The sequence below is a fragment of the Callithrix jacchus genome, chromosome 6 (assembly GCF_049354715.1).
Source record: "Callithrix jacchus isolate 240 chromosome 6, calJac240_pri, whole genome shotgun sequence".
Classification (NCBI taxonomy): Eukaryota; Metazoa; Chordata; class Mammalia; order Primates; family Cebidae; genus Callithrix; species Callithrix jacchus.
Window position 1 is genome coordinate 105,788,536 of NC_133507.1, and position 19,381 is coordinate 105,807,916.

The 19,381-nt window shown below is 48.4% G+C and overlaps 1 protein-coding gene across 1 annotated transcript in view; it reads right to left on the minus strand.

Annotated features, from left to right (window-relative positions):
* Nucleotides 1-1,768: 1,768 nt before the first annotated feature.
* The window catches only part of TFCP2L1 (transcription factor CP2 like 1), a 69,946-nt gene continuing 52,333 nt past the window's right edge, over nt 1,769-19,381 (minus strand). The window contains exons 11-15 of the mRNA XM_002749539.6: nt 18,977-19,067; nt 17,858-17,961; nt 15,249-15,391; nt 8,185-8,236; nt 1,769-7,284 (exon numbers count right to left, since the gene is read on the minus strand). Of these exons, the coding sequence (XP_002749585.2) occupies nt 7,238-7,284; nt 8,185-8,236; nt 15,249-15,391; nt 17,858-17,961; nt 18,977-19,067 (437 nt within the window). The 3' untranslated portion in view covers nt 1,769-7,237. The remainder of the gene's footprint in view (nt 7,285-8,184; nt 8,237-15,248; nt 15,392-17,857; nt 17,962-18,976; nt 19,068-19,381) is intronic.

A 19,381-nucleotide genomic window follows, 5' to 3' on the forward strand; every position in this document is an offset into this window, starting at 1 on the left:
CGGGAAAGGCTGTTTCCCCCAAATGCTAAGGGAACAGCAGCCATCTCTACACCCTGCCAAGCTGAAGCTGCCTCTGGCTGTGCTCAGGCAAATTCAAGAGCAAGGGAAGGAAGCCAGGTACACACCGAACACACACATGTGCACCGACGACACAGACCATGCCTGTGGACTGTGTCTGGTCCCCAGCTGGCAAGGAACATCTGGGGGCCCCTGTAAGTTTGCTGAGGGAGTAGTCAGTCCAGTTAGGGACTAGGGCTGATTCCCAAGGACATGACAGAGATAATCTGACCCTTGTCAAGAAGCACGCCACCGTGCACTGCAGGAGCACTGCGGGCACTGGCTACCACCAGGACGGGCACACAGAAAGGTCTCCTGCCTGTTGTGCAATTTTTAAAGATTTTTTCTTTTTAAAAAATGGAGTCTCGCTATATTGCCCTGGCTGGTCTCGAACTCGTGGCGTCAGGCGATTCTCCACCTCAGCCTCCAAAAATGCTAGGATGAGAGGAGTGAGCCACGATTCCCAGCTTTTTGTACAATTTTAATGGAGGGAAAAATGGGAGAGCCCTGGCGCCTCGCAGATTCATTTCATGACAGGTCGGTGCCGTCTGCAGAGATCGCCAGGCCTGTACTTGTAAAAGGAGGAGACAGAGACGCAGAGAGGCAAAGAGACTCATGCTGAGTGAGTGTATGGGATCTAGGACCCCGATTCTTGGTCCCCTGTCCCTCCTCCTGAACCCTAGGCAGTGCCAACATCTAATCCCCCACCTCAGCCCATCATCCTCTGTTTCCCACCCCCTCTGAGCACCTAGGGGCTTTCTCCCTCTGCTCCACTGACAACAGCCTAAGAGGCTTTTCCATTTATTTCATTGCTTGTTAATGATTTTCAGATCTTCAGCCCCTGAAGCAACGCTGGACTTGGAAACTTGTGGCCCTGGCTGGCTCCCATCCGCGGCTGGTAAAGCCTCTCTAGGTTAATAGCTCTGTGTAAGGGGATCCTGGCTGCCTAGCCAAGAGGTCACTACGACAACACCTGACCTTTGCTTAGGACCCCAAGGCAAAGCCTTCACCTCCCCACCCCATCCTGTCCTTTCCACAGGCATACCATGCCCCTTTCCCAGCAAATCCTATTATTCCCCCATTCAACAGCCTCTGCCCCTTCATTGTGAAGGGACAACCTGGTAACAGGAAAGGGTTTATCTCAACCTTGCAAACAGATACCCAGCAAAAACTGTGATGACCTAAGAGTTAAAACTCAGCTTTGGGCTTCCCGTTCAAGATGGCGGCCTGAGCACAGGTGTCTGTCTTATTTCCCTCTGGGGTTCACTTTAAAAAAGCTGCTGCATGATAAAGCATTATTTTTGGGTACGTCAAGAAAGGAAAAAGAAAAAAAATCAACAAAAAACTGCTGCAGTTCAGAAGCCACAGGTTGGTGAAGTGCCCTGGGAAGGGCTGTCCTGCTCAACAGTCCAGGACCTCTGGACTCCGAGCTCACAGGAAAGACCCTGGACAGGTTGGGAAGGCCTATGGCTTTTTTGTATGTCAATCAAATGAAAAATAAAACCTGGAGCCTTAGCTCATCTGACCCCTGTGGAAGGGAGGAGCTGCTGAATCAGGCACCTGAGACATTTTGGTACCAAATAACCACGTGTACTTTTGTTTGGTATTCGTTATTTTCTATTCTTTCATAAGCTATAAGCTTTAACTATAATCATGAGAAAGTAAGGAGAGAAGATGCCAGGGGGCAGGCCAGAAAAATGGAAGCCTCTACTAATAGCACACAAGGCAACAGACTTTTATTAGATCCTCTTTTGGAATTAAGAAGTAAAATATTAGCCTCCTATACTTTTAAGAATTAAAATTTAACCCACCATCATTTGGTCTTGGTAGTGACATCACTTGGGTACAGTGAAGACAGACAGCCTGAGGGGCTAGGCCTCAGAAGACCAAAGGTCTAGTCCTGGTCCTTCCACTAATGGGCTGTGTGACCCTGAGCACATTATTCCACTTCTAGATGGCTCAGTTTCCTCATGACTCATAAAAGGAATTCACCGGTCTCGACCTTCCCCCAAGAACTAGCGTGTGGAGCTGGAACAGGCACCAAGAAAGTTTGTGGGGCATCAAAGAGTGACATGACCTAGCACCACTGAGTCAGGTAAAGAGGGAGACAGCAAGAACAGAATAGAAAGGCAGCTGTAAAAATGGTGGAGCCAAACATGGACTGAGTGAAAAAAACGGTAAGCTTCCCAATGACAACACCACGTCCCAGGAAACAAGATGCAGTAAGAACCAGGGGCCTTTGGCTAGGGTGCCAGGACAAATCCGTGGAAAAAGGATATTCTTTTCAATAAAGCAGTGAGACAACTGGGTATCCACAAGCAAGAGAATGAAGCTGGACCCCTGCTTCACATCATGTATAAAAATACACTCAAAATGGATCAAAGACCATTGTGAGAACTAAAACTATAAAAGTTCTTAGAAGAAAACACAGGCATTCATCTTCTTGACCTTGGATTGGGCAATGGTTTTCTAGATATGGCATCAAAAGCACAAGTGACAAAAGAAAAAAATAAGTATCTTAGACAACAAAATTTAAAAGTTTTGGAATTCAGATGGTGGATAAAGAAAAAAGAAAAAATATATTAAAAAGTTTTGTGGGCCGGGCGCGGTGGCTCACGCCTATAATCCCAGCACTTTGGGAGGCCGAGGTGGGTGGATCACGAAGTCAAGAGATCGAGACCATCCTGGTCAACAAGGTGAAACCCTGTCTCTACTAAAAATACAAAAATTAGCTGGGCATGGTGGTGCGCACCTGTAGTCCCAGCTACTCGGGAGGCTGAGGCAAGAGAATTGCTTTAACCCAGGAGGTGGAGGTTGCGGTGAGCCAAGATCATGCCATTGCACTCCAGTCTGGGTAACAAGAAGAGCGAAACTCCGTCTCAAAAAAAAAAAAAGTTTTGTGTTTCAAAGGACACTACCAAGAAAGTGAAAACAATCCACAGAATGGGAGAACAATTTTACCAATCACATACCTAATAAAAGATTGGCCTCTACAATATACAAATAGCTCACACAACTCAATAAAAAGAAAGCTCATCCCTGGTAGTCTGGTGGTTAGGAAAACAGAAAACTTAAAAAAAAAAAAGACAACCCAATTAAAACTAGGCAAAGGATCTGGCCAGACCTTTCTCCAAAGATATACACATGGCCCATAAGCACAGGTAAAGATGCTCAACATCAGCAGCCGTCAGGGAAATGCAAATCAAAACCTCAACAAGATAGCACCTCACACTCATTAAGATGCTATAATCAAAAAGACAGATAATAGCAAGTGTTGACAAGGATGTTGAGAAGCTGAAACCTGAATACATTGCTGGTGGGAATGTAAAATGGTTCAGTTGCTGTAGAAAACCATCTGGAAGTTCCTCAAAAAGCTAAACATGGAGTTACTGTATGACCTAGCAATTCCACTCCTGTGTATATTCCCAAAGAAATGATAACATATGTCCACACATGCTCTTGTACAAATATGTTCATAGCAGCATCATTAAGAGTAGCCAAAAAGTAAAAACACACAAATGTCCATCAATGGATGAATCAATAAACAATGTGGTCTATCTATACAATTTAATATTATTCAGCAGAAAAAAAAGAAAAAAATATTATTCAGCAATAAAAAGGAATGAAGTAACCACCTTAAACTTCATATGAAACCAAAAGAGAACCCGCATAGCCAAGACAATCCTAAGCAAAAAGAACAAAGCCAGAGGAATCATGCTACCTGGTTTCAAACTATACTACAAGGCTACAGTAATCAAAACAGCATGGTACTGGTACCAAAACAGAGATATAGACCAATGGAACAGAACAGAGGCCTCAGAGGCAATGCCACACATCTACAACCATCTGATCTTTGACAAACCTGACAAAAACCAGCAATGGGGAAAGGATTCCCTGTTTAACAAATGGTATTGGGAAGACTGGCTAGCAGTGTGCAGAAAGCAGAAACTGGACCCCTTCCTGACACCTTACACTAAAATTAACTCCAGATGAATTAAAGACTTAAACATAAGACCTAATACCATAAAAACCCTAGAAGAAAGCCTAGGCAAAACCATTCAGGACATAGGAGTAGGCAAGGATTTCATGACCAAAACACCAAAAGCATTGGCAACAAAAGCCAGAATAGACAAATGTGACCTAATTAAACTCCAGAACTTCTGCACAACAAAAGAAACAATCATTTAGAGTGAACTGGCAACCAACAGAATGGGAAAAAATTTTTGCAATTTACCCATCTGACAAAGTGCTAATATCCAGAATATACAAAGAACTAAAACAGATTTACAAGAAAAAAACAAACAAACCCATTCAAAAGTGAGTGAAGGACATGAACAGACACTTTTCAAAAGAAGACATATATGAGGCCAACAAACATATGAAAAAATGCTCATCATCACTGAATATTAGAGAAATGCAAATCAAAACCACATTGAGATACCATCTCACGCCAGTTAGAATGGCGATCATTAAAAAATCTGGAGACAACAGATGCTGGAAAGGATGTGGAGAAATAGGAACACTTTTACACTGTTGGTGGGAGTGTAAATTAGTTCAACCATGTGGAAGACAGTGTGGTGATTCCCCAAGGACCTAGAAACAGAAATTCCATTTGACCCAACAATCCCATTACTGGGTATATATCCAAAGGATTATAAATTGTTCTATTATAAAGACACATGCACATGTATGTTCATAGCGGCACTGTTTACAATAGCAAAGACCTGGAACCAACCCAAATACCCATCGATGATAGACTGGACAAAGAACATACGGCACATATATAAAATGGAATACTATGCAGCCATAAAAAATGATGAGTTCATGTCCTTTGTAGGGACATGGATGAATCTAGAAACCATCATTCTCAGCAAACTGACACAAGAACAGAAAATCAAACACTGCATGTTCTCATTCATAGGCGGGTATTGGACAATGAGAACACATTGTCACAGGGAGGGGAGCATCATACACTGGGGTCTGTGGGTGGGGACCAAAGGAGAGACAGTGTGGTAGTGGGGAGGTTGGGGAGGGATAACATGGGGAGAAATGCCAGACGTAGGTGACGGGGGCATGGAGGCAGCAAACCACATTGCCATGTGTGTACCTATGCAACAATCCTGCATGTTCTGCACATGTGCCCCAGAACCTAAAGTGCAATTTAAAAAAAAAAAAAGAAAAGAAAAAGTAATGAGTACTGATCCATGCTGAACTTGGATGGCCTTAGAAAACATTTCAGTGGAAGAAGCCAGTCACCAAAGACCGTATCACATGATTCCAGACATATGAAATGTCCAGAGTAGGTCAATCTTACACAGAGAGTAGATTCACGGCCGCCCTGGACTGCAAGAGTCGGGAAAGCAGGGGAGTGACAAATGGTACGGGGTTTCTACTGGGGGTGACGAAAATGTTCCAACATTGACTGTAATTCTGTGAACTGATTGTGGGTCTGTGAATTTACTAAAAACGACAGAATTGGACACTAGAAATGGGTAAACTGCATGACATGTGAATTACGTCTTCATAAAGCTGTCAGTTTTTTTTTTTTAATTCACCCGGGTGTGGGTGGGCTGAGTCCAAAAATGAAGTCAGCCTAAAGCTATTAGTTAACCCACTCCCCGCTTCCCCTCTAAAAAAGGAGGAGGAATCGGGAGCCTGTCTTCACTCTGTTCTGTAGGAATGCCATGGCTATTACCCAAGATAATGACTAACAAGGCCCCTAGGGCTGAAATATCCTAGTTTATATGATAAATTTATATCACTACCCTATCACTATGTGCTACCATGCAGGTGACTCTGCCCCTTTGAGCCTCGGTTTCCTCATCTATAAAACAAGCTCTACCCATTGTAGACCTTGTTTTATTCTGATAATCCTTCAGGCTAGCACTTCATTCCACAGAAGCTCCATTCAGAAGCTATGATATCCCATTCAGGTGGTCATGGCGTTCTCCATGAAACTAAATTAACAAAGAGCTGAAGCCCTAGCCAGTAGAGACAACTGGATCCCAGGAACCAGAGGCAAGACAGACGTATTTCTGCACCTACCACAGTTACTGACACTCACATTTCCCCGCAGTTAGGCCATTAGGAACGATGACACACCCATTCTGATGCAGGCAAAACACCCTAAACATACCCCTTACAAACAAACCAAGAGAAACATTGACGTGAGGGGCGCCCAGAGAAAATACAATGCTCCTGTGGCAGATTTAGCAGTGGGTCACCAACGTTTTCTCTAACTTTCTGTAAGTCCATCCAACAGGGCCTGGTATTGTGGTGGTCAAGGTCAGCTGATGATAACAATGGAATGCTCCTTCCTAATCCTCCTTACCCACGATTGCCCAGGAAATACAAGTCTTTTCTATTACCGCCCCCCATCTCCCCACAAAGGGCCTCAGAACTAACATCTTCGAGAAAGGCTGTTAAACAGCGATCCGGTGGGGGAAAGAAAAATACAAAACAGAGAAAAGATGCACATGTGCATTGTGGCATCCACCGCGCCAAAGCGCCGATGCAGAGATAGGAGCTCATCTTTGGGTTCCACAGCAGCAGATCCTTAGAAACAAGGTAGAGAAGAAAGAGGTAGAAGGCACACAACAGCCCCACTCCCGTCAATTCATCCAAGAACAGGAAAGACGGAAGCTCGCCAGGGTCACCGAGAAGGGAAGCGAACGTGAAGACAGGGGCAGGAGCGCAAACTGCTCCCATCAAGTCAGCAGTGCTGGCCATGCAGCCAATTCCCAGAGGAGGAGGTAAGGGTACCAGCTTCCAGGGTGAAGCCGAGCTTTCTCCGAGGCAGGAGAGTGCTCAGAAGGGACCGAGAGAGGCGGCACCAAAACACCCAAGAAGCTTCCAACTAAGGGTCAAGGGGTTTCAGAGCAGACGTTTCTACTTTTTTCCCTTTTACAACGTTAGGGTTGGACCAACAGAAAAGAACAAGGAACCATTCCAACTCTGGAGGCCAAGAGGAAGGGAGAGGAGGAGCCACTGGCTTTCTGCACATGGTACTTGGTGTCCACGGGCTTCTGCTGGTTGGTGCTACGTAGCTTTCACAGACTGGGCAGGGTCCCTCCTGGCCTCAGCTTGCCTGGCGAGGCCACAGCTTACAGTGGGGCAATTTCTACATCCACAGGGATCCATGCGGCTGGGAGCTAGAGGCAGGTACATGGCCCAGTGCTGCTCAGAGTCCACATTTCAGGATGATGTGGTAGCCATCATTGCTCTCGGCTGCAAGAGAGAAACACAGGGCATATTTCACAGGAAAAAAGGTACAGTGCCATGGTATCGGGGAGCCCCAAAAGGCAGGCTGTTAGGGTATCAGGAAAGACCACCAAAATAGGGCTGCATACAGCAAAGAGTGCTGGCAGAAGCAGAGATCTCACATGCCTTTTTAACAATAGGTCTTTTTAACAATAGGTCTTTCCACCATAGCCCTAGGCCCAAGGATGAAAACCTGTATTCCAAGGAAGATTTGCACAACTGTGCTTCTCAGGAATATTATGGCCCCCAGGCCCTAAAGATATCGGTGGCTAGATAAACAGGACAAGGCGGGAAATGGCTTCACCATGGTCCAGGGTCTATGAGTCGGTCAGAGGGCTTTGTTCTGATATACCCTATACATGCACCCCAGCCCTTACGAAGGCCACAGCAGGTCTTCCTCTACCTTTTATGAGTAAATACATGTTCCTGGCCCACAAGCTCTTCCTTGGCAGAGCACAGGCACACTGTCAGGTGGTCCTCCTCGCCCCCATTCCTGACCCACGCTGCCTGCAGACTCCGTGGCTGTATTCCAGGCTTGGTCTTCCTGGAGGACCCCAGGCAATGTGCAATGCTTCTTGCTTCTACTCAACACTGAGTTCACGGACAACAAGTTGCCTGGCCCAGGCTTTCCCTTTCAGAAGTGACCTTGGGGGCCAATCTCACTAGTTCTGCCATTTTTAAAGCTAGCTTTCACAGGGAGTATGTGTTTTCTTTTCCCCAAAGGCTTTTTCCAGGTCAGCACTGTCTGGAAGGGCCCATCCTGCAGTCAGGCCCCACTCTCCCACCTGCCTCCAAAGCTGCCCCAGGGATGCAGCCTACACACCTCAATTAAACAAGGGGGGAAGAGAGAGGGGAGGAGGGCTTCACCTTTAATTGTGCTGAGTACAAAACAGGATTCATCTTGGAAATTCTGTACCATCTGAAAGGCAAAAGAGAGAACATGTTCCGTCAACCATGAGTTTATCATTTGGAAAGCCTCGGTGACTGAGTCCAGCCTTGCGCAGCTGCAGAAACATCACTGCCACAGTGTCTACAGACACGGGAACACTTTTAACCACCACCGCCACTGCGTCTACAGACACGGGAACACCGTAAACGCCACCGCCACAGCGTCTACAGACACGGGAACACCGTTAACCACCACCGCCACGGCGTCTACAGACACGGGAACACCGTAAACGCCACCGCCACGGCGTCTACAGACACGGGAACACCGTAAACGCCACCGCCACGGCGTCTACAGACACGGGAACACCGTTAACCACCACCGCCACGGCGTCTACAGACACGGGAACACCGTAAACGCCACCGCCACGGCGTCTACAGACACGGGAACACCGTTAACCACCACCGCCACGGCGTCTACAGACACGGGAACACCGTAAACGCCACCACCACGGCGTCTACAGACACGGGAACACCGTAAACGCCACCGCCACGGCGTCTACAGACACGGGAACACGGTAACCGCCACCGCCACGGCGTCTACAGACACGGGAACACGGTAACCACCACCGCCACGGCGTCTACAGACACGGGAACACGGTAATCGCCACCGCCACGGCGTCTACAGACACGGGAACACGGTAAATGCCACCGCCACGGCATCTACAGACACACGAACAGGGTAAACGCCACCGCCACAGCGTCTACAGACACAGGAACATGGTAACCGCCACTGCCACAGTGTCTACAGACACAGGAACACGGTAAACGCCACCGCCACAGTGTCTACAGACACAGGAAAACAGTAACCACCACTGTTGCAAGAACGCAGTAAACACCACTGCCACAGTGCCTATGAACGCAGCAGGTACATGGTTCTGTCATAACATTCACCAAAAAAAGAGGACACACAATCAATGTGTAACATGACTGCAGTGTAAGTAGCAGAAACCTGAACATAACCCCAACCAGCTAGTATGAACACGAACGATGGAAAGAGGCCCAAAAGGGTATCGAAATACTACCATTTAATACTGGGCCACTGATTTCTCTTTGTTTGCACTTTTTGCTTTTTCCTAGTTACTGATTCTTCCAATCCCTGTAACGGACATATTGTAGGAATGTGTATGTGAATAACAGCAACAGATAAAAACACCTAAATATAACGCTTTTAAAAACAGAAACTTTGGTACTGGTGAGGCCAGTGAGTGGATCACCTGAGGTCAGGAGTTCAAGACCAACCAGGCCAACATAGTAAAACCCCATCTTTATTAAAAATACAAAAATTAGCTAGGCATGATAGCAGGGGCCTTATAATCCCAGCTACTCTGGAGGCTGAGGCAAGAGAATCGCTTGAACCTGGGAGGTGGAGGTTGCAGTAAGCCAAGATCACGCCATTGCACTCCAGCCCGGGCAATAGAGCGAGACTCTGCCTCCAAAAAAATAAATAAACAAAATAAAATATATAAACATACACACAATACACACACACACACACACACACACACACACATAAGCTAATACAATAGCAAAAACCCTTTCAAATTGAAAAATATGCCATCCACATTTTATGGCCTGTTCTGGATTACCGCCTGGAGAATCTTGCAAATCCATCCACCTGTCGCCCCCTGCCCCTTGCAGGGCCTGATCCAGTAGGGTCTGCACGTCAGCATCCTACAAGGACGAAATATAAAGGAGGGCTCCACTATGTGTGTCTCTAAATGGGGCAGGACACTGCTCAGCAGCCTCTTCTCTACAGTTCTAAGTTTGATGAACTAACTACCCAGTGACCTTGGACAAGCCAACCTTCTTAACTTTCTGGCTCCATGGCTCTATCTGTAAAATGGAGCTGATTTAATGACAAAAATACAACCAGAATGTGGAGCAACAGGAACTGTGTCCACTACTGGAGGGGATGTCAACCTCTCTAACACGGTTCATGGGACCTGCTAAGAATGACCATGCATTTCCAGCAAGGAACTTTTCCTACACTCTTCTACAAGTCATGAGCTCTAGACAAACTCCTGCATCACGAAGACAGGCATGAGACTGCTCAGCACAGCGCCACCTGCAGTTACATCAAACTCCTGCCAGCAGTAAGTCAACAGCAGACACATGAACCAGCTGTGATGGAATCAAGCTCCTCGGCAGTGCCAAGAAGCTCCAGCTGTATACCTCCAAACAAAATGTGGAATGAAAGAAGTCACAAAAGAATACACTATGATTTCACTTATAAAAAGTTTTTAAATAGCAAAATTAAACAATATATGGAGGAGGAGCAAGGGAATGCTTAATAGAAAATTCATGCTAGCTGGTTGACTGTTATGAAATCAGTCCACAAAGGGGTTTCTAACATAAACATTCTGGTAACCTTAGTGCAGGTACATGGGTACTTCAATGATTCTTTAATTGTGCAAAGAGTTTTATATATTCTTTCCATATTTATGCTGAATTTCACAGTTCACATTTAAAGAATATTTTTTAAATGTATAAACAGGCCAGGAGCAGTGACTCACGCCTGTAATCCCAGTAGCCTTTGGGAGGCTGAGGCAGGTGGATCACCTGAGGTCAGGAGTTCGAGATCAATCTGGCCAACACGGTGAAACCTCGTCTCTGCTAAAAATACAAAAATTAGCCAGGCATGATGGCGGGTGCCTGTAATCCCAAATACTCTGGAGGCTGAGGTGGGGAATCGCCTGAACCCAGGAGGTGGAGGTTGCAGTGAGCCAAGATCACACCACCGCACTCCAGCCTGGGCAACAGAACGAGACTCCATCTCCAAAAAAACCAAAAAATAAAATATATAAACATATACACAATACAGACACACTAGCTAACACAATATCAAAACCCCTTTTCAAATTGAAAAAATGCCATCCAAATTTTATGGCCTGCTGTGGATTACTGCCTCGAATCTTGCAAACCCATCCACCTGTCACCCCCTGCCCCTCCCACAGGGCCTAATGATGCGTGAAGTACATTTATTCTATTCTGCTGGCCTGCTCCATCTAGGACTCTTGGCAGCCCAGCCACTTGGGTATGCAGAGCCCACATGGGCTTAATCAGTAACTCTCTTGTTTAATAAAGTGCCCTTGCACCCCAGGGGTCGGCTCTGCAGCTGCCCAGGCTGCCTCCAGCACTCTGGGCAATTAAGAACCAAAGGTTTCCAATACATTCCGGGTTAAGAGGCAAGGAGACCTTGGGGAATGAGAATCGCCTACTTAGGCGAGGTGGTATTTGGGTTCTGCTCTCTGCTTCACTTGCTTCACTGCCTACTCTTGAGCACACAGGGCAAACTGAGGAAGGAACTGCCTTCAGGGACCAGTGACATTGCAAGGGTTCCCCACATTTTTGGCTTTCATCTTCACAAAAGGAAATTTGTTTTGAAATGCAAGGTGACAAGCCTTCTGTGACACCACAGCTGTCCACTGCTCTCAGCACGTTCACCTTCCTGGCTATTCTAAAGTCAGCTCTCAGGTTAGGAACTTCAAGCTTCATTTTCCTCATCGGTAAAATGGGAGTGAAAAAAAATGGCTAGACTGAGCACAGTGGCTCATGCCTGTAAGCCCAGCGGCTCATGCCTGTAATCCCAGCACCTTGGGAGGCGGAGGCAGGTGGATCACTTGAGCCCAGGAGTTCAAGACCAGCCTGGGCAACATGGCAAAATGTTGTCTCTACAAAAAGTTTTAAAAAAATAAAATTAGCCAGACGTGGTTGGCATATGCCTGTGGTCCCAGCTACTCAGAAGGCTGAGGTAGGAGGATCACCTGAGCTCAGGAGGTCAAGGCTGCGATGAGTCTAGCCATGACTGCACTCCGGCCTGAGTTACAGAGTGAAACCGTGTCTCAAAAACAAAACAAAACAAAACAAAACAAAACAAAACAAAAACGTTGGATTAGATTTGAATGTGATATAAAAGTAATTCTGAACTGGTGACAAAAAGAGCAAGTTGCAGATAAACGTAGGGCTGGATGTTTGCTTCATGTTTTAATTTTTTTTTTTTTTTTGAGATGGAGTCTTGCTCTGTCGCTCAGGCCTGAGTACAGTGGCACGATTTCAGCTCACTGAAACCTCCGCTTCCAGGGTTCAAGTGATTCTCCTGCCTCAGCCTCCTGAGTAGCTGGGATTACAGGTGCCCACCACACCTGACTAATTTTTTTGCCATGTTGGTCAGGCTGGTCTCGAACTCCTGACCTCAGGTGATCTGCCCACCTCAGCCTCCCAGAGTGGGGATTACAGATGTGAGCCACCATGCCCAGCCTGCATGTTTTAAAAACCTACATCTACATACACTAGGGCACATATAGAGACAAGAGCATAAAATAATTACCTTGCAGAATCATATCAAACCTAATAACTCTTCCTGGAGAAAAAAATGGGGGTAGGTAAGGGTTTTTCACATTTGCCTTCTGCTCTTCTATGTTAACTTCTTATGCTAATTACAAATTACTTTGAATGTAAAAGGCAGGAAAAATCCGGTGCTCTGTATAGCCCTGTGCCGCCCAGGAAGGCTGTGGCACCTTCACCACTTGGCAGAGGCCTCTGTTCTCCTTTTCTACAAGCCACAGCCTCGCCATCACCTGCCCCCAAGTCCATTTCACCTCTCCCTGGGACCTGTCACCCACCCTGGGGGAATACCCCTCTCATGACCTGCAAGACTGAGATGAAGTACTCATGAACATACAAGGGCTCTGGCAGTTGAAATGACAAGTGGCAAGAGGATTATTAACGTCAACCTATGAAATATACAAACCCTTCAAAGTGTGATGTTTTTATACATCCTGAAATCTATTAAGATCTCTCTACCACTAACTTCCCAAAATAACAAGTGCCCGGCAGGTTCATGGTCGATGACGACACCCACTCCTTGTTTAGTGTCTCCTGGCCCCTGCCACTGTTCTCTCACTTTGCACTACAGTCTGTTCCACAGGTATATGCATCCCTGTTTTGCAGATGTGGAAACTGGCACAGAGAGGTTCAGCAAATTTCCCCAAAGTCATTCACCAACTAGGAGGCAGTTCTGGACACCAGTCCAATTCCAAAGCCTGCATTTTTCTCTTCTTTTCCCAGTCACTGTTTCAGTACTCAATGTCACTAGGTCAGGAACACTCTTGGCAGCACCACCAGCAAAGGCAAGGACCAGGCATGGGAAGAAACGAATCAGTCTTAATCCACAAATGCTGTCCTTGTGTGCTACCACTCCTTTGCTGGTCCAGGGTGGGGCGGGGCTCTATAATCCTCTATACAGAGGACTTCAGAGTTCCCCGATGTACTCGGGGTCTGCTGGGGTCTGAGCTGGGGGCACATGATCCCATCCCTGCTCTCACCAGCACAGCCCTGTTTAAAGGTTTCACTTCAGCCAGGCACGGTGGCTCATGCCTGCAATCCCAACACTTTGGGAGGCCAAGGTGGGTGGATCACTTGAGCCCAGGAGTTCGAGACCAGCCTGGGCAACATGGCAAAACCCTGTATCTATAAAAAATCAGTCAGGCGTGTTGGTGAGTGCCTGTAGTCCCAGCTACTCAAGAGCCTGGCATGGAAGGATGGCCTGAGCCTGGGAGGTAGAGGTTGCAATGAGCTGAAATCATACCAGCCTGAGCGATAGAGCAAGACCTTGTCTCACAAAAATTAAAAAAAAAAAAAAAAGCTGGGTATAGTGGCTCATGCCTATAATCCCAGCACTTTGGGAGGCCGACGTGGGTGGATTGCCTGAGCTCAGGAGTTTGAGACCAGCCTGAGCAACACGGTGAAACCCCATCTCTACTAAAATACAAAAAAATTAGCCAGGAGTGGCAGTGTGTGCCTATAGTCCCAGCTACTCAGGAGGCTGAGGCAGGAGAATTGCAAGAACTTGGGAAGTAGAGGTTGCAGTGAGCCAAGATGGCACCACAGCACTCCAGCCTAGATAACAGAGTGAGACTCTGCCCCAAAAAAAAAAAGTCGGGCATGGTGGCTCACACCTATAATCCCAGCACTTTGGGAGGCTGAGGCAGGAAGACTGCTTGAGCCCAAGTTCAAGACCAGCCTGGGCAATGCAGTGAGACCATGTCTCCATTTTTTTAAAATACAAATTTTTAAATAAATAAATAAAGGCTTGACTTCAGTAAGGGCTGGGAATCTGCAGACTCAGAGCTTGGGCCCTACAGCCGCAGTCCCTGGGTTCCCTCCCACCACAGCTCCACCCCTTACCCGCTGTGTAACCAGAGGCAATTACTAAGCCTCTGTGCCTCAGTCCCCCATCTGTGAAATGGGATACTAATAACATCCATGACATAGAGAGACAGGCAGGATTAAATGAGTCGCTATGTATACACTTAAAACAACAGCCAGGACACAGTACACACTTATGTTATTAGGTGGATGCAGTCCAGTATAGAACAAACTTAAAAGCCTCTGTTCTACAACCTGCAAGGAATGCCTTTGTCTGAATATGTCAGCAAGCATATTCCACACCCCTTCTTAGCCAGTGGTGGGGTAAGATACCTGGAGACCACAGTACCTGAGCCCTCTGCCAGCAGCTACTTGTGCTCTGCACAGCCCTGTGCCACCCAGGAAGGCTGTGGATCCTTCACCACTTGGCAGAGGCCTCTGCTCTCCTCCCCTACAAACCACAGCCTCACCATCACCTGCCCCCACGTCCATTCCACCTTTCCCTGGGGCCTGTCAGCCACCCTGGGGGAACGCCACTCTCTTGACCTCCACAACCTTGATGTAAGCACTTTGGGCAGAGTGGAGTGTGTGCTCCAGGCTCCCACAGGGCACCCGGCCAAGGAGGGGTAAGGAGTGGCTACTCGGCATGCCAGCCATTTGGACCCAGACAGGGCCTCAGCACTCTCTCTTGGCCCCAGACAGCCACAGCAGCAGGTGGCGTGCAGACAAACCTGTCTGTCATTCCCAAACCCAAGTGTGTTTCTGGGACAGGGGTTCTGAAGTTCCTCCCGGGGCCCAGAGCACATTGTCAGGGCAGGCCGGGCAGCAATGCTCACCTCGTTGCTCACCACCACATGGATGCCGGTGGGGCCCTGCCGGTAGACTCGGTGGATGTGCTGGGGGGAGATGCTGTACAGGCTGGCGATCTTCTCAATCAGCTCCAAGGTGGTCAGCTCTTCCAGGAAGATGGCATGGTACACTGGGGGAGGGAGGACCAAGCATCGCTTTCCAAGTGGCTATTCTGTTAGCATGAGCCTGCCTGTGCCCTCCCACCCCATCCTGAGAAAGCAGTAAGTCCTCTGTCAGGATGCCATGCCCAGGGTGGCAGGGTGGGACCACGCTGCCACTCTCTTTGTTTTGTTTCATTTGGCAATGGAGGCTCACTCAGTCGCTCAGGCTGGAATGCAGTGGCACAATCTTTGCTTACTGCAACCTCTGCCTCCTGAGTTCAAGTGATTCTCCTGCCTCAGCCTCTCAAGTAGCTGGGATTACAAGTGTACACCACCATGCCCTGCTAATTTTTGTATTTTTAGCAGAAACAGGGTTTTACTATGTTAACCAGGCTGGTTGTGAATTCCTGACCTCAGGCGATGTGCTCACCTTGGCCTCCCAAAGTGCTAGGATTACAGGTGTGAACCACCGTGCCCAGCAGGCTGCTACTCTTGATTCCTCTCAGTCGTTCTTGGGGTGCTTATGTGAAATGCAGAGATTACCTAGACCCGTCCCAGGCCCAGTGACGACACCCAGCTGGGCTGAAGGGAAGTCAGGCAATTCTGACACGCAGCCAGATATGAACCCACTTCAGAAGAAAGGAACAAATCCTGTCCCTTTTCAGCTCTTTTCACTGTTTAAAGGGTTGTTGGGCAGCTGGAGGTCGATGAATGCAAGTGAAAAGGAACTATTACTTGACAGCAGAAAGAAGGCCTGGTCTTTGTCCCTCCCCGCAACACAAGCCATACTCAGCCTGAGTACAGTGACCCTAAGGAAAGAATGGGACACCGGGAGGCCACCGCAGTGTCAGCAGGTCAGAAGAGAACAGTGACACTGACACAGACCCAGCCCGCACCAGCTGGGCAGAAGTAAACACAACCACAACCGAGGGTTCATTACTCAACTTCAAAGGACCTCGAGTTCCTCAAAAGCAAATGCAATTGCATTAAATTCAAGGTTCTCAAGCCTTTCCCCCACCTGAGAACCCTTGGTTCAATAAACCTGATCAGAGACCTAATAGTTTAAAAGCATACACAGGTGGGCATCGTGGCTCATGCCTATAATCCCAGCACTCTGGGTGGCCAAGGCAGGCGGATCTCTGGAGCACAGGAGTTTGAGACCAGCCTGGGCAACAGAGTGAGACTACATCTCTATAAAAACATACAAGAATTAGCCAGGTGTGGTGGTGTGCACCTGTGGTCCCAGCAACTCGGGGAGATGAGGCAAGAGGATAACTTGAGCCCAGAAGGTTGAGGATGCAGTGAGTCAGGGATGCACGACAGCACTCCAGCCTGGGCACCACACACATAGGGTGGCTCTGTGAGAAGAGGGTGGCAGAGGCCACCGGGCTCCAGCTACTCACCAGATCCTGACCATAGTGAGATCGCCATGCACTGTGCAGTGTTCCTTCCAGTATGAAACCAGGTGAGAAGCCCAGCCCTTTGTGCTAAGATTCCTTTTTTGTAAGAGAATTCTAACTGTACATTTTTCTTTTTCAACTGTTCCGAGCCAGTTCTACTGTTTCTAATTTTATTCCTTCTTTATCCTTTTCTTTTTTCTTTTTCTTCCTGAGATGGAGTCTCACTCTGTTGCCCAGGCTGGAGTGCAGTGGCATAATCTCGGCTCACTGCAACCTCTGCCTCCCGGGTTCAAGTGATTCTCCTACCTCAGCCTCCAGAATAGCTGGGATTATAGACGCCACCATGCATGGCTAAGTTTTGTATTTTTTTTAGTAGAGACAGGGTTTCAGTTCGAGGCTGATCTCGAACTGCTGAACTCAAGTGATCTGCCCACCTAGGCCTCCCAAAGTACTGGGATTACAGGCGTGAGCCACGGCGCCTGGCCTACTCTTTCAGTATTTAGAGATGGGGTCTTGCTATGTTGCCCAGGCTGGCCTTGAACTCCTGGGCTCAAGCAATCCTCCTACCTCCCCAGGTGCTGGAATTACAGGCATGAACCATCACACCCAGCCATAATTTTGCCCCTAAAACAAACCAAGCTGCTAGCAAAAACAAATAGCAGGATCTCAGGCTGGCACCTTTCACCATGGCCACTGGAAGTGGTGGCAGCAGGAAAGCTGACAGCCACACCTCTGAGGTTCTCGTGAGCCTCCTCTCATTAGGAGCTGCGTAGGGAGCAGTTTGGGGAAATAAAATGCTCCAGAGTGGGCATTCCTGACTCTAATCCTCACTGCCACTCACTGGAAGCAAGACCTGGGGCAATCCCAACACCTTTCCAAGCCTCAGCGTGTACACTGGGGCAGCATCTGCACTGCAGGGTCAGACCATGCACCATGCAAGGAGCATGCACTAGGCTGCCCTTTGCACATGTGGGTATGGGGGAGCCCCAGACTGTCCTACACTATTCACTGGAAATGAACAGAGGCTGGACTGCGGGCTCAAAAGTGGCTGTGGGGCCCAATGTGTGGGTCCCAGCTCTGCTCTCCACAACTCACCACACAGGCTGCTGTCTCCACTGCCCTCCCGCTTCTGCTGCAGGGGCACTCGGTTCTGCTCCAGCTCCTGACAGACATAAATGGTCATCTTTGGCCTCACATTCCTGGCAGGAGAAGAGAAAATACAGAGTAGGTGTGGTGGACCAAGCATGGCTGTTTCAGAACATTCCATGATGGAAAGAACAGTGGGCAGAAATCGGGTTGGAAAAAAGACAGAGGTAGGGAGGCAGAGTGGCTGTCATGGGTCGGTGGATGATCCTCCCAGGTCCCACAGCCTGCCCAGGGGAACTCTGCCCCAGAACATGAAGCTCAACATACGAGACATTTTCAGGCAGCAATTAGAGCGGGCACTGTCTGTGCCTTGCTGTGCACCAAGTACTGTTCTCAGAACATGCATAGCTCATTTCATCCTCATACAACCATCGCTCTCATTTCACATTTGAGGAAACTGAGGCTCGCAGGGCAGAGGGCTTTCCCTTCACTGCACAGCACCTAAGAGGCAGATCTGGGACCCAAACCCTGGCTCCACTCTGAAACCATGCTGCCCATGCGTAGCTATGAAAACTTAAATTCACTGAAGTTAAATAAAAATTTCACCCATCACATCAGCCTCACGTGGTGAGGTCCACAGCCACACGTGGTCAGCATGGCTGTGGAACATCTCTGCCATGGCAGGAAGGTCCACAGGGCGGTGCTGCTCTGGAGTCTGCCCTGAAACTGCTGCATGATGCCATCTGACCAGCCCCAGTCCAAAGCTCCCCTTGGGGAGGGGGCAGCTGAGAGCCCAGGACCACACGAGCATGTGAGAACTTGGGCAAGTGGCTCAGAGGCCAGGATCCAGAGGTCAAGGCTCTCATCCAACCAAGAAGAGGGAGAGGTCTCCAGGTGGGGTCTGCAGCAGCCGGCCACATGGGCCACATCTCCCTCTGCAGTGTCTCATGCCCCTGCTGTGACCTGGACCCCTCCTGCCACACCTCCTCCTATTCTTGACCCCACACTTCAGGAGCCCTGTCCCTGCCAGCCAGACTACCTGCCATCCAAGAGGCTGAGGTAGGGGCTTCCTGCCAGATGCCACATACACAAGCCTTCGGCTGGCTTCCCAGAGAAACCAACACCTACCGGCCTTTGATGGCATTGAAGAGTCGGATCCCATCTGCAGGACCACAGATCTGGACCAAATCATCACGGGACATCTTCAGCAAGTCAGCACCTAAGCAGGAAGATGGGGACACCTGTTACATGGAGCACAGAAAAAGGGCTCTGTCCCCAAGCACCTGCAGACCACAGAGCACTGGGGGAGGGGGTGAGGAAGAGCCAGCTGCACCTGTGGTAGGCACCAGACATCTCACAGAGAAAAAAATGGCAAAACTCTCAACACATCAGAAGATAGATCACAGCCCAGGAATTGCCAGTACTCACAACAATGAGTAGAACAGGTCCCCACTGCCTGCCTCCCTTTCTTTTCTTTTCCTTTTTTTTCGAGACAGAGTCTCGCTCTGTCATCCAGGCTGGAGGGCGGTGGCA